Source organism: Phacochoerus africanus, chromosome 8 (genome assembly GCF_016906955.1).
Source record: "Phacochoerus africanus isolate WHEZ1 chromosome 8, ROS_Pafr_v1, whole genome shotgun sequence".
Lineage (NCBI taxonomy): Eukaryota > Metazoa > Chordata > Mammalia > Artiodactyla > Suidae > Phacochoerus > Phacochoerus africanus.
The window spans coordinates 128,404,967-128,419,903 of record NC_062551.1 but is presented as its reverse complement, the minus strand read 5'-3'; the positions used below and the strand labels follow the sequence as shown (position 1 = coordinate 128,419,903).

Genomic DNA, 14,937 nt, shown 5'->3' with positions numbered 1-14,937 from the left:
AAGATAATTTTTAACAGGATTTATAACAGGCCCCCTTCCACCCAGTGAAGCTGAATGCAAAACTGCTGTGGGTCTAGAGTCAGGGACAGAGGGATAGGCCCTCGGCATGAATTCAGGGAGACCCTTGGCTTCACCTGTACAATCAGCTGTGCAACTAAACATAAACCCACCAGGAAAGATATCTGCATGGAGCATAGTGAAGGATGCATCTCTTAATAGGAAAGATAACTGGAAAATTCACAAATAGGTGATTTAGAACAGCTTCTGCTAATTCACCTGTTTAAACTTTCATGTCACACCAATGAAGTCAAACTCAATCCCTGTTTATATCATCAGTAGGCTTCCTCCAATGTGTCAAAGACAAGAAAGTCTAAAATCTAATATCACATATTTGATAGAAAGCCCAGAATTAAATCCATGCACCTACATCCAACTAATCTATGACAAAAGAGGCAAGAATATACAATGGAGAAAAGACAGCCCCTTCAATAAGTGGTGCTGGGAAAACTGCACAGCCACATGGAAAAGAATTAAATTAGGACACTTCCTAACACCATACACACACAAAAAAAACCTCAAATGGATTAAAGACCCAGATGTAAGACCAGATACTATAAAACTCAGAGGAAAACATAGGCCAAACACTCTCTGACATAAATGACAGCAACATCTTCTCAGATCCACCTCTTAGAGTATTGACAATAAAAACAAAAATAAACAAATGGGACTTAATTAAACTTAAAAGTTTCTGCACAACAAAGGAAGCCATAAACAAAACAAAAGGACAATCCACAGAATAGGAGAAAATATTTGCAAATAAATCGACGGACAAGGGATTAATCTCCAAAATTGATAAACACCTCCTACAGTTCAATACCCCCCCCCCAAAAAAAACAACCCCATCAAAAAAGGGGCAAAAGATCTAAACAGACAACTCTCCAAGGAAGACATACTGATGGCCAAAAAACACATGAAAAGATGTTCAACATCACTCATTATTAGAGAAATGCAAATCAAAACCACTATGAGGTACCTCCTTACACCAGCCAGAATGGCCATCATCCAAAAGTCTATAAACAATAAGTGCTGGAGAGGGTGTGGAGAAAAAGGAACACTAGAACACTGTTGGTGGGATTGTAAATTGGTGCAACCACTGTGGAAAGCAGTATGGAGATTCCTCAGAAAACTAAACATAGAACTACCATTTGATCTAGCAATCCCACTCCTGGGCATCTATCCAGAGAAAACCACGACTCGCAAAGACACATGTACTTCGATGTTCATTGCAGCACTCTTTTCAATAGCTAAGACATGCAAACAACCTAAATGTCCATCAACAGAGGAGTGGATCAAGAAGGTGTGATACATATACACAATGGAATATTACTCAGCCATTAAAAAAATGAAATACTGGCATTTTTAGCAACATGGATGGACCTAGAAACTATCATGCTAAGTGAAGTCAGCCGTACAATGAGACACCAACATCAAATGCTTTCACTGACATGTGGAATCTGAAAAAAGGACAGACGGAACTCCTTTGCAGAATAGATGCTGACTCACAGACCTTGAAAAATTTATGGTCTCCTGAGGAGACTATTGGGCGTGGGGGGATGTGCTTGGGCTGTGGGCTGGAAATCCTGTGAAATCAGATTGTTATGATCATTATACAACTAGAGATGTGATAAATTTATTTGAGTAATAAAAAAAAAGTCTACAAACAGTAAGTTCTAGAGAGGGTGTGGAGAAAAAGTAACTTTCTTACACTGTTGGTGGGAATGTAAGTTGGTGCAACCACTGTAGGAAACAGTATGGAGATTCCTCAGAAAACTAAAAATACAACTACTATTTCATCCAGCAATCCCACTCCTGGGCGTCTATCCAGAGAAAACCATGACTCGAAAAGACACATGTAGGAGTGTCTGTCATGGCTCAGAGGTTAACGAATCTGACTAGGAACCATGAGGTTGTGGGTTCAATCCCTGGCCTTGCTCAGTGGGTTAAGGATCTGGCATTGCCATGAGCTGTGGCGTTGGTTGCAGATGCGGCTCAGATCCAGCATCGCTGTGGCCCTGGTGTAGGCCAGCGGCTACAGCTCCGATTAGACCCCTAGCCTGGGAACCTCCATATGCCACAGAAGCAGCCTTAGGAATGGCAAAAGGACAAAAAAAAAAAAAAGACACATGTATTCCAATGTTCACTGCAGCACTATGTGCAATAGCGAAGACATGGAAACAATCTAAATGTCCATTGACAGAGGAGTGGATCCAGAAGATGTGGTACGTATACATAATGGACTATTACTCAGACATTAAAAGGAAAGAAATAACAGAATCTGCAGCAACATGGATGGACCTAGAAATTATCATGCTAAGTGAAGTCAGTCAGACAATGAGACACCAACATCAAATGCTTTCACTTACACGTGGAATCTAAAAAAAGGACACAATGAACTTCTTTGCAGAACAGATACTGGCTACAGACATTGAAAAACTTATGGTTTCCAAATGAGACGGTTGGGGGGTGGGGGGATGTGCTGAGGGTTTGGGATGGAAATGCTGCAAAATTTGGTTGTGATGATTGCTGTACACCTATAAATGTAATAAAATTCATTAAGTAATTTTAAAAAATCTGATATGTATTTTAGGAATATTTGCTCCCTTAGAATAGATACACCAAAATTTTTCTTTGATGAGTTATATTTTAATCTAATAAGTAGTCTCCCTTAAAATAAAGCCAAATTAATAACCAACATCTCTCCATTTGGTTAAATATATCCCATATGATAGAAAGGAAGTGACTGAGAACACCACTGTCCAATCAATGGTTAGGGATCGACCTGCTTTCTGCACATCTATCCCATCAAGCTTTGGCCACATTTCTTTCATCGATTTTCCAAGAAAAATCAATTGAGGAAGACAACCTATGAATCACTGGAAAGCAGTCATATGATTCATCCAATGAAGTCTCTCTTTTTTTCTTGGCCCCAGCAGGAGGCAGCTTGGTGTAAGATCTCCGTTCCCAGACCAGGGATTGAATCCAGGGCCGAAATGGTGAAAGCGCTGAGTCCTAACCACCAGGGACCAGCCAAGTCTCACATTTTTAGGAGGACAAGTGACCAGAGGCTCACTTGAAGCAAAGGATCGCTGGACAAACTGTGAGTTCCATGTACCCAGCTCTCCCATCACAGTTACAGGAACTTCCCACAAAGGGGCGCAAGCAGACAGCTCAGGAGAAAGAGGGTGAAAACTGGAGCAGCCCCTGCAGACTGACTACCAAACAGATCTCAGGATAGAAAAGCCTTCAGGGCAAGACAAGGGACATTTCAAGACTGCTGGCCACAGAACCAAGCCACTGACACCTAGATTGGTATCTGGAAGCAACCTGGGAACCCTGACAATACTGCTTTATGGGCTGTTTCCTTTACAGTCAAAAGGTTGGGACACATTTACTCATACACAGGGAGCCTGTGGAAACAGAATTAGAACCTTTGTTTTACTGGGAGATTCCTCTATTGTTTCACCAAGGCACCTTAAAATCGGGTTATAGGAAAAATGATCGGATGAACTCTGATGCTCTCTCTGATAAAACCACTCCAAATTTACTGTTATTAGGACACTTATTCCTGACCTGCTAGTTACTGGAGGACTGATTAATCTCTGCAACCCTAGTACATAAAACGGGGAGTGCCTTAGGCATGGTCATTGTACACCAGAGGGTTGCAGAATGGATGACAAAACCTCCAGAGCCTCAAGTCAAATACTTTGCATTTGTGAGCAGTATGCTTTTAAGTTCTTAACAGAATGTCACAAAACAATTCTACTTGATTAGATGTTAACTTTTTGTCGAAAAATCTCTAAGTAGAGAAGATTTACTAATCACAATTCACCTTTGAGGAGTATTAATGTATTTAACAAATGATAAAAGCAAGAATACCAAGCATTTTAACCTGCACGATTTCATTTTTTTCAAAAACCCTAATCGCCCCCTCGTGGAGGGCAAAACTTAACAGACAGGAAACACCTGTGTGTTTGTGTTTACCCCACAACCAACCTTCTTTTTTTCTTCTTCTTTTTTTTTTTTGTCTTTTTAGGGCCATATCCGTGGCATATGGAGGTGCCCAGTCTAGGGGTCAAATCGGGAGCTATAGCCGCCTGCCTATGCCACAGCCACGCCAGCTCCTAGTTGTGCCTACACCACAGCTCACGGCAATGCCGGATCCTTAACCCAAGGATCAAGGTCAGGGATTGAACCCGCAACCCCATGGTTCCTAGTCGGATCTGTTTCTGCTGCGTCACCACGGGAACTCCACAACCAACCTTCTTGAGTTGCACCAAAGAGATCGGCAAATGCTCCTGGTCCTATCACAGCAGACCTGCAGTTTCCTGAGCCAAAGCCCTTTGCAGGCAAATGTTAAAGCCTTAGTCAACTGGGTTAGCTGTCACAAAAGCAAAGTTGTTCCAATGGGTTGCCAGTGCCTGAGGAGGTTTTTTTCCCTCTTACCACAGAAGATGGTGAAGTCATACAATGAATCAAATGGTCACTGCATTACCTATTTCAATGTCGCTGTCAATATTCAGTGTCTCATTAGAAGGAAACATGGTCCCTTTCTTGTAATGTTGCTTGCAGACTTTTAAGCCAACTCTGTTGTCTTCTTTTTCTCCATAACCAAGGGTCCCCAGAGATAAGTTCCCTAGACGATGATACTATTAAAAATAGTTAAAAACACTTATGAGCTTAAAGAGTTTCATCAGAAGTTACAGCATATGGAATATACTTTTAGCTGTTTTTTATTGTTTGTATCATACCCCTCGAGAGAACTCCCCACCGTAAAATACCACAAGGTCATTTTCTCTGGTTGAGCAGAAACATCCTGACTCACAATTTACAAAGCTAAACATGCAGGCAGCAGCTCCCACCTACTCAGAGCCAAAGCCAAGGTCCTGCCTAACTCTGACCTCACAGCCCTCTGCTGTTCCTTGGCTCCCCCCCCGCCCCCCGCCCAAAGAGCCACACTGGCCTCCTGGCAGTTCCTGGAGCTCCTGGGCATTCTCCTGCCAGGGGCCTTTGCTGTTCTCCCTGCCTAGAAGCCCAGGTTGTCTATCTTCCGGGTTCACTCCTTCAGGCCTTGACTCAAATATGACCACTTCTGTGAGGCCTTTTCTTACCACTCAGTGAAAATGGCAAACATCCACCTCCAATGCACAGGCACCACCAGGCACTCCCAGTCTCCTCCCTTGCTTTATTCCAGTTATCATTTTCCAACATACCGCTGAGGACCCAAGCCATCCACACCCACTGCTTACATACCTTGACTTTACCAGCAGCCTATCTGCACCACCAGGACTCTGCAGGTCCCTATCTTCATTAATATGACTTTATTATTCCAGGAAACTTTTGCCCAGGAACATAAAAGTTACAAACAACTGTACTTGTATGTTTATTCCAGAAATATCCAAAAACTTCATTTACCCAGATGATCAGTTTGAAGATTCATTCTAATAACTCCCAAGACTCTTTGAACATCCCCCCCAATACTTACTTTGCTATGTCCACAAATCCTAAACTATTATAGGATGATCTTTACCCAATTCTTATCAAGCTCCCCCCACATTGAAAGACCTGCCTTGGAGTTCCCATCCCAGCTCAGTGGTAATGAATCCAAACAGTATCCATGAAAATGCAGGTTCGATCCCTGGCCTCACTCAGTGAGTTAAGGAGCCAGTGTAGGTCACAGACACGGCTTGGATTCTGCATTGCTGTGGCTGTGGTGTAGGCCGGCAGCTATAGCTCTGATTCGACGCTGAGCCCGGGAGCTTCCATATGCCTTGGGTGCAGCCCTAAAAACAACAACAACAACAAACTCAGAAAGACCTGCCTTAAACCAGACTTCAAAAATCTCAACCTGGACTTTGCGCTCTTCATCCTGCTGAATGGTAAGGGGAACATCTCCCCTACCACTGTTAGCAGTGAACTCGGTTTTGCTTATCAACATGTTTTTTTTTTGGTGGTGTTTTCAGAGTCAGCATTCAGTACTGCATATTTCCCTTCTTTTCATTTGACTGGATCTCCCCTCCAGAATTAAGTTCTATAAGGACAGAGGTTTTGTCTGTTTTATCCATACTACTTCCCTGATGTCTAGAACAGTACCTGATACATACTAGGTAGCCAAATGTTTACTGAAGGAGTGAATGAATGAATGAATAAACAAGAATGAATAAGAATTTCTTTCCCTTAAGTACGTTTCTTCAAGCCTACCAATCTAGTTTCTCTATACTGCTTAGATACAAATATATCATATCCTATTCCATATCCTTGAGATTCAGTCAGGGTTATTAAAGATAAGGTATTAAAATTGAGATCTTAGAATCTTAGATTTGGTCTCTCATTCATCAAAACTTCTGAGATTATAAATCTATTTTTAGCTATTTGGCTCTTTGATCTGGGGTAATCTCCCAATACTAGTTGGTGGGAATGGCTAAATACAAATTTATTTATTTATTTATTACTTTTTAGGGCCGCACCCATGGCATATGGAGGTTCCCAGGCTAGGGGTCCAATCAGAGTTACAGCTGCCGGCCTACACCACAGCCACAGCAATGCAGGATCGGAGCCATGTCTGCAACCCACACCACAGCTCACAGCAACACTGGATCCTTAACCCAGTGAGTGAGGCCAGGGATCGACCCACAACCTCATGGTTCCTAGTCAGATTCATTTCCACTTCGCCACGATGGGAACTCCGATAAATACAAATATAAATCTTAAAGAAGGCGTTCCCATTGTGGCTCATCGGGTTAAGAACCTGACGTGTCTGCGAGGACACGGGTTCCATCTTGGTCTCAATCAGTGGGTTAAAGATCTGGCATTTCTACGAGCTGTGGTGTAGGTCACAGATGTGGCTCAGATCCAGTGTGGCTGTGGCTGTGGTGTAGGCCAGCAGCTGAAGCTCCGATTCCACCCCTAGCCTGGGAACTTCCATATGCCGCAGGTACAGCCAATAAGAGACAATATAAAATAAATAAATCTTAAAGAAAAACCTTAAATAGGCAAAAGTTATTGTATGGAAATGTAGCTGTAGAAATAGCAATAAACATTTTTTGGCAGACTATGACAAATTTAAATCAGAATGTTATATGTATAATTTTTTTTGCTAAGACGAGATGACATCAATATGTTCTTAAGGTATAGGAAATTCACAACAAAATACTTGCCTGATTAATAGCAAAAAAGATGCTCTCATAGGTGTCCTCTTGAGTAAATACACTGCAACTATAGTCATCTTCATCTGTGCCGGAATAGCCTCTCAAAAACAAATGTTTAAAAGCAGCAATGTTTTCTTCTTTGAAAGCAACCACCAGCTGGTTACTTAAACCAAAACGAACAAGCTAGGAAAGAAAATCATATTGAAGTATATGAATTTTACATTTACCAGGGGAGGCAACTGCCTTCTTACCAGCATCAACCCTCACCTATAAACATCTGCAGGAAAAAAAAAATCTCACTGCTTTTGTTTTTACTAATCACGTCAATGTCAAAATACATGAATTCGGAGTTCCTGTTGTGGCTCAGCAGTAATGAACCCGACTAGTATCCATGAGGATGTGGGTTCGATCCCTGGCCTTGCTCAGTGGGTTAAGGATCTGGCGTTGCCGTGAGCTGTGGTGTAGGCCATAGTTGCAGCTTGGAGCCCGAGTTGCTGTGGCTGTGGTGTAGGCTAGCAGCTACAACTCTGATTTGACCCCCAGCCTGGGAACTTCCATATGCCATGGGTGTGGCCCTAAAAAGACCAAAAAAAACCCCCACAAACAAACCAAAAAACAAAAAAAAACCAAAACAAAAAACCCCCCCAAAAATTCTTTCCCCCTAGAGTAGCCTCATCAAGCTACATCAGCAATTCAAAATAGCATAAAATTAGAAGAAATGACTACTCTCAATGACTAATAACCTCACTGTCCTTTAATCACGAAGAAGGAGAAGAGGAATCCAAATCAGCTAAGTCTGAATCTGTTTTCCTTATACATGGATTTCAAATTAATTGTTTTCAAAGTTGATGTACATTTGACGCTTGAATGATATGGGAGTTAATCAGAATATAATTTAATTTTTAAATTTTAATTTTATTTACTTTTTTGGCAGCCACAACAGGCTAGGGGTAGAATCAGAGCTGCACCTACCAGCCTATGCCACAGCCACTGCAACACTGGATCTGAGCCACCTCTGCAAACTTTGCTACAGCTTACTGCCACACCAGATCCCTAACCTACTGAGTGAGGCCAGGGATGGAACCCACATCTTCACAGAGACTTTGAGTCCTTAACCTGCTGAGCCACAGTGGGAACTCCCTGAGTATAATTTATAGTCTGCCCTGCAAATTCAAGGATTTTACCAACCATAGATCGTGTAGCACTGTGGTATTTACTACTGAAATATATCCATGTATAAGTGAACCTGCATAGTTCAATCCTGCTATGTTCAAGGGTCAACTGTACTTAGTAAACCACTAATTCATGTGCTTCACCCTTTGGCAGTTAAATCTAAATCATTTAACATTTAGAAATTATAGGTATTTTGGGGGGAGATCCTGTTGTGGCGCCTCGGAAACGAATCCGACTAGTAGCCATGGGATGTGGGTATGATCCCTGGCCTCACTCAGTGGGTTAAGGATTTGGCATTGCCATGAGCCATGGTGTAGGTCACAGAAGCAGCTGGGATCCTGCATTGCTGTGGCTCTGGTGTAGGTCGGCTGCTATAGCTCTGATTCAACCCCTAGCTGGGAACTTTCATGTGTCACGGGTGCAGCCCTAAAAAGAAGAAAAAAAAAAGGAATTATAAGTATTCTTAAAATCGTAACTACATTTTTCCTGCGGCTTTTTAAGGATGTTTTTGAAAAGTGGCCTATGCAATACTCCAGCGAAGAGGTAATCACCATCAAAGGAATTTAATTCCTATGGCTCTGCAAGAACTCATACAAGATCTACACCTAAGAGTTCCTGCCTTCAAGATCTACAGCATCGAAGCACCACAAAGAAAAACAGGCTCGCTCTACATAGATGATGCCACACCCAATCATTGTCACCAAGCACCCACCTTCTCGTGAGAAAACTCCTACTTCTTCCCCCTTTTTACTGTGTCCTGGCATGAGATTAGGTGCAAGGGCTCTCGTTACCAGGATTGAATGTATTCTTTCTGCCCTAGACTTTTCTTCTTGGAAGCCAATAAGTAGTGGAAATTAGCAGGCATTAAATGTTTACCCTCCAAATCCAGGAAATCACCTCCCCCCACAAACAGCCTCTCTGTTGCTCCACACACATTCAAATGCACACTCTCTCACACATACTCTTCACACTCACTCTCACACTCATATCCACTGTCTCACACACTCTCTCTCACATGTACTCCCTCACATGTGCTCTGCTCTCTTTCACACACACACACACACATATGTACACGCAGAGGCAGAAGTCAAACCTTTATAAGCCCTATCCCCATCTGTCCACTGATTTTATCTTCTCATCTGCTTTATAAGACAATGAAGTTCCACAAAATGTGCCCCAAATCTTTACTCTGCCAAGTCACCAAAACAATTTGGGACTCTGCTGTCATGCATGAAATCAGCAAGTTCAATTAGATGACCTTGACATTTGTGTTATGTGCTATCACTCTATAGTTCAACTACTGGACCCTTCAGAGGAAACAAATATTAATTTGCATAAGTAAATGTACACACTTTTTAAAGAGTGATTTATATTTCTTAGCTTTTAAATTTTGTCTGAATTTTTAAAAAGGCTAAATAATAACAGTTACCATTTCTCAGCAATTGTCACACTCCAGGCACTGCACTAACTGCTTTACATGCATTGTTTCATTTACTGACATAACAACCCTACGAAAATGTTACTGCTGTTACCGCCACTTTACCTATTGGAAGCTGAGATTTAGCGTCATTACATGGCCCAAGTCACCTAACTGGAATGAAAGCTACATCTAAGTCCAAAGTTATTTTTATTACACTACACAATTTCCATCTGCTGAAAAATGACTTTGGGACTCCTCTTAGAGAAAAGAATTTAGGTGCCAGCCTGTTTGAGAACGTACAAGGTGACACTCTTTAGCATATGAGCCTCACAAGGTTACATTCCTCAAATGCCAAGTCAAAGGATTGAGCAATTGCTAAACCCAGTTATTCTGAGGAAAATATCAGATAAGAAGACCCACAGCATCCAATCTGTGCTGAAAATCAAGCAACCCAAGGCTAAAGCTTCTTTCAAGCATGTGATGTGTATCAGTGATGCCTGTAGGAAGTGCAGAAAAGGGAAGGTCATGGTGCTTTTTGAAAGCAAAAAAAGTAAACCAGGGAACAAGTACAAATATGATTATTTGGGGGTTTTACTAAATATTGACACACAAATGAAAAAAGCTGGTACAAATGAAGTCCTTCAGTAGAAGTTTGCTGCATGCTTATTCTGTGTCAAGTTGGGATACAACATGGGAAAGGTTGATACCACATGGTGCTGAATAACAGCTCTTATGTCCTGGGTGCGAGGCACTGTGCCTAAAATGTATAATTTCCATTTCTCACTTAATTCCCCAACACCCTATGAGAAGACATTACACTGGGCTCCAAGACAACAGGGATTTTTTTCCTTTTTTCCCCGCTTCTGTATACTCAGGAACTGGAATAGTGACCATCACAATATCAGAGTCAAGTTCTGAGTCTTTCCATGAAGAAAATTCCATTTTATACACATGCAACACAAGTAAAGTATCTTAGCCAGGTTGGAACAGCTAGACAGCATGAGAGTAGGGATCCAAACCAGGTCTGCTTGACTCATCTGTTGGTTCTCTTGACCACTTGGCCGCACTGCCTCTCAAAGTGAAATGCTGCCCACTAAACTCTATGAGTGGGGATATTAGACCCATTTTTCTACTCAGAGTTAAACTAAAGAAACTCCCAAATTGAATGGTAAATGAATGACTTGACCAAGAATTTGACATTCGATTTAGATATTTTAAGCTACCACCTTATTTTAACTCAAAGCTCATCAAATAAGGAAGTTCCCATTGGGGCGCAGCAGTGACGGGGCCGATTAGTATACATGAGGAGGCAGGTTACATCTCTGGCCTAGCTCAGTGGGTTAAGGATCCAGCATTGCCATGAGCTACAGTGTAGTTTGCAAAAGTGGCTTAGATCCTGCGTTGCTGTGGCTGGCAGTTACAGCCCTGATTTGACCCCTAGCCCGGTAACTTCCACATAGTGTGAGTGCAACCCTAAAAAGCAAAAAAACCACGAAAAAACAACCAAAAAAACAACCAAAAAAAAAAAAAAAAAGGCTTTTCAAGTCAACTCTGGGAATGAGAGAACATGAAGGTATAATCCCTTTTTGGAGCCACCTTCATCTAGCATCAAGAACAAGAATTTTTAAAACAAACAAACAACAACAACAATTCCCCCCTCCAATGGAGTTCCTGTCATGGCTCAGTGGAAATAAATCTGACTAGCATCCATGAGGAGGGAGGTTTGATCCCTGGCCTTGCTCAGTGGGTTAAGGATCTGGCATTGCCATGAGCTGTGGTGTAGGTCACATACATGGCTCAGATCTGGTATTTTTGTGGCTGTGGCTTAGCCTGGCAGCTGCAGCTCAGATTAGACCCCTAGCTGGGAACCTCCATATGCCGTGAGTGAGGCTCTAAAAATACAAAAAAAAACAACAACAAAAGAATTTTCCTCCATCCTATTTTTCATAGAACAATCTAAGAACAAGCTAAGAATCAGGTCAAGGGTAGGATTTCCCAAGAATCTCTCAGTAGAGGAGAGAAACCCTTGGGTGGCAGTTGTGAGGTCCCTTCCTGTGATGGCAGTAAGGAGATGATGATGGGATTAGGTAAATGCTTTTATTTTTAAAAAGGAGCTGACAGAAAGATGCATCCTAGCCCCCAAAACTAGATCTTAAGATTTGCTGAGACTGTGCTATAAGACAGAAAAATAATTACACATTAAGGGCAGCCTGGCCAAGATTGTGAATTTAAGCCCTGAGTATGAAATCAATGGAGGAGAAAATAGTCTGTACCAGGTAAAAACAAGACACCATTCTAATCATACACAGAGAATATGGGAGGGAAAGAGCAGATCTAGCAAAAGAATGTAGACACCTCTCTCAAGATATAAATTACTGCACTTGAGGATGGAGTGCTAAAAGAAATGGAAAAAGGGGAGGAGGGCAAAGTGGGATTTGAAGATCTTTGAGAAAACTGCTCCAATTTGCTATCACCCAAGTAGTGAAATTTATTAGAATGACCCTATAGGCAAACCCATGTTTAATCTCCCCCCAGTTTTGTTAGAGGAGGAAGAGTACACCCACCCTAGAGGTAAATCATTAATTCCCCGAAATATTCTACTAAGAGTGACATTAGTGATGTAGCCAGCAAGGGGGACGAGTGAACCAAGACAAACATGCTGAAGGTCAGGCAAGGCTGGCAGGAAAGGTAGACTTTGGATAGCACCTGCAAGATGAGGGGGCAAAGGAATCCTTTTGGACTTGGAAGGACACACGGGGTGGGGACAAGAAGCATTGGGTGGGTCCATCTAGCTGGGATTTTCGAGGAAACTGGAGATGAAAACCCGTCGGAAAGGCAAATTAAAGACTAGAAATCTGTGAATTCCAAGCCACGATATCAGAATTTTGTTCTGTGGGAAACAGGGTTCTATAGAAGTTTCCAAGCAGTAGAGAGACAATAAAGATATTCTAAGAAAAATTAATCTGGGAGTTTCCATCGTGGTACAGCGGAAACAAATCCGACTAGGAACCATGAGGTTGCAGGTTCGAGCCCTGGCCTCGCTCAGTGAATCAAGGATCCGGTATTGCCGTGAGCTGTGGTGTAGGTCGCAGAAGCAGCTTGGATCTGGCATTACTGTGACTGTGGTGTAGGCTGGTGGCTACAGCTCCGATTCGACCCCTAGCCTGGGAACCTCCATATACCGCAAGTGTGGCCCAAAAGAGAAAGAAAAGAAAAAGAAAAATGAATCTGAGTGGAGCAGGGAATGGACTGGTACGGATAGAGATAAGAAAGGGAGATATAAGATGAGTTGCAGGGGCAGCCTGATTAACGTGTGTGTATTCCTAGAGTGCAAACTCTGAGGATCTACATCAAGATAGAAACACTTTGAGAATAAGAGTGCAGACTCCAGGGCTAGACAGACAGGGCTCAAATCCTGGCTCTGCCACTTACAGATTGAATGACCATAAGCAAATTACTCAGCTCTTTATCCCAGTATCTTCATCCATCCAAAGGGGGTAAAACTGAACTTACCTCACAGGTTCCAGTGAAGATGAAATAAGCTAACACAAATAAAACATTTATTGTGCCTGGCATATGGAGACGCTTTGCTATGTGTGGGCTGTCAGCAGTGGTAACACCTTCATAGCTGTATTCCCAAGAGGACAGAGAGGACACGAGGTACTTTGGACATATTTTTAATTAACTAACAAAAATGCCATGTAGCTTATATCGGTGCTATATATAAGACAGAGAGTATGACAAACCGTAAGGAGATGCAGGGTTGTGTTTTGTATGGTTTGTTTTGTTTTTCCTTTTTGGGCTGCACCTGTGGCATATGGAACTTGGTGGACTAGGGGTTGAATCAGAGCTACAGCTTCAGGCTTACACTACAAGTCACTGCAACACTGGATCTCAGCCACATCTGCAAACTTGGCATAGCCTGAGGCAACGCTGGATCCTTTGACCCATTGAATGAGGCTAGGGATCAAACCCACATCTTCAAGGACACTTTGTCAGGTCCTTAACCCACACTGAGCCACAATGGGAACTCCCAGGGAGACGTAGTTTTATTTTTTTTATTTTTTTATTTTTCTTGCTATTTCTTTGGGCCGCTCCTGCAGCATATGGAGGTTCCCAGGCTAGGGGTCGAATCGGAGCTGTAGCTGCCAGCCTACGCTGGAGCCACAGCAACGCGGGATCCAAGCCGTGTCTGCAACCTACACCACAGCTCACGGCAACGCCGGATGGTTAACCCACTGAGCAAGGGCAGGGATCGATCCCGCAACCTCATGGTTCCTAGTCGGATTCGTTAACCACTGCGCCATGACGGGAACTCCAGAGACGTAGTTTTAAAGGAAGAATCTGTGGGATTTAGTAGCTATTGGGACAAATAAGGCAAATCAAAGAGGGAGATAAAGTTTTATGCTTAGACAAGTTAAAATTTTAGTGATATTAAGAAATCAAAAAGTTGAGGGAGTTCCCTTGTGGCTCAGTGGATTGAGGACCTAGCATTGTCACTGCTGTGGCTCTGCTTACAGCTGTGGTGCAGGTTCAATCCCCAGTCTGGCAACTTTTGCCATGGGCACAGCCCCCTCTCCCCCAAAAAAGATCAAAAAGTTGAAATGAAAATAGTTTTAGCAAGAGAAGTAATTGGGAAACAAAATTAACCAAATGGCAAAAGGGGACATTATTTCTCTTCTTTCCAAACAGTACTAACAATAAGCCTACTTTATAGGTTGCCAAAATTAAAACTTCAAAACCAAGAATTAAAATGACAAAATTTTTAAAGGAAAAAGCTAAGTCTATATATTTAACAGTGGCCCTGCATCTCATCTTTGTTTCTTTGGAAGCAACTTGCTTATCCTGAAATGTGATGAGCTGGAACAGCATGTCACACAGTGACAAGACCTCTTTAAGAACACAGAATAAAGATGCAACTTCACGTACAGAAGGAGCCCCCTCCCTTCCCTCATTTCTTAAACTGTATGGAGGCATTTTTAGAAAGGTATTTATTTTTGTCTTCCAGAAATCATATCTTGATCAATATTTTTACTTTGGTGACAGATGATTATTTGCCCATAGTCTAATATCCCCAATCAGTACTGTTTTTAAACAGACATGTGTTTCAAATGTAGTTACCTACAGAGAAGTCTTCCT

At 42.2% G+C, this 14,937-nt stretch overlaps 1 protein-coding gene across 4 annotated transcripts in view; it reads right to left on the bottom strand.

Annotated features, from left to right (window-relative positions):
- The window catches only part of MCOLN2 (mucolipin TRP cation channel 2), a 59,584-nt gene that overhangs the window by 28,164 nt on the left and 16,483 nt on the right, over positions 1-14,937 (bottom strand). For 3 of the 4 annotated variants that reach the window (XM_047794192.1, XM_047794194.1, XM_047794196.1), the window contains 2 exons: positions 7,215-7,388; positions 4,553-4,706 (listed from right to left, as the gene is read on the bottom strand). In XM_047794192.1, coding sequence (XP_047650148.1) covers positions 4,553-4,706; positions 7,215-7,388 — 328 coding nt within the window. The remainder of the gene's footprint in view (positions 1-4,552; positions 4,707-7,214; positions 7,389-14,937) is intronic. The other variant, XM_047794195.1, reaches the window with a different exon arrangement.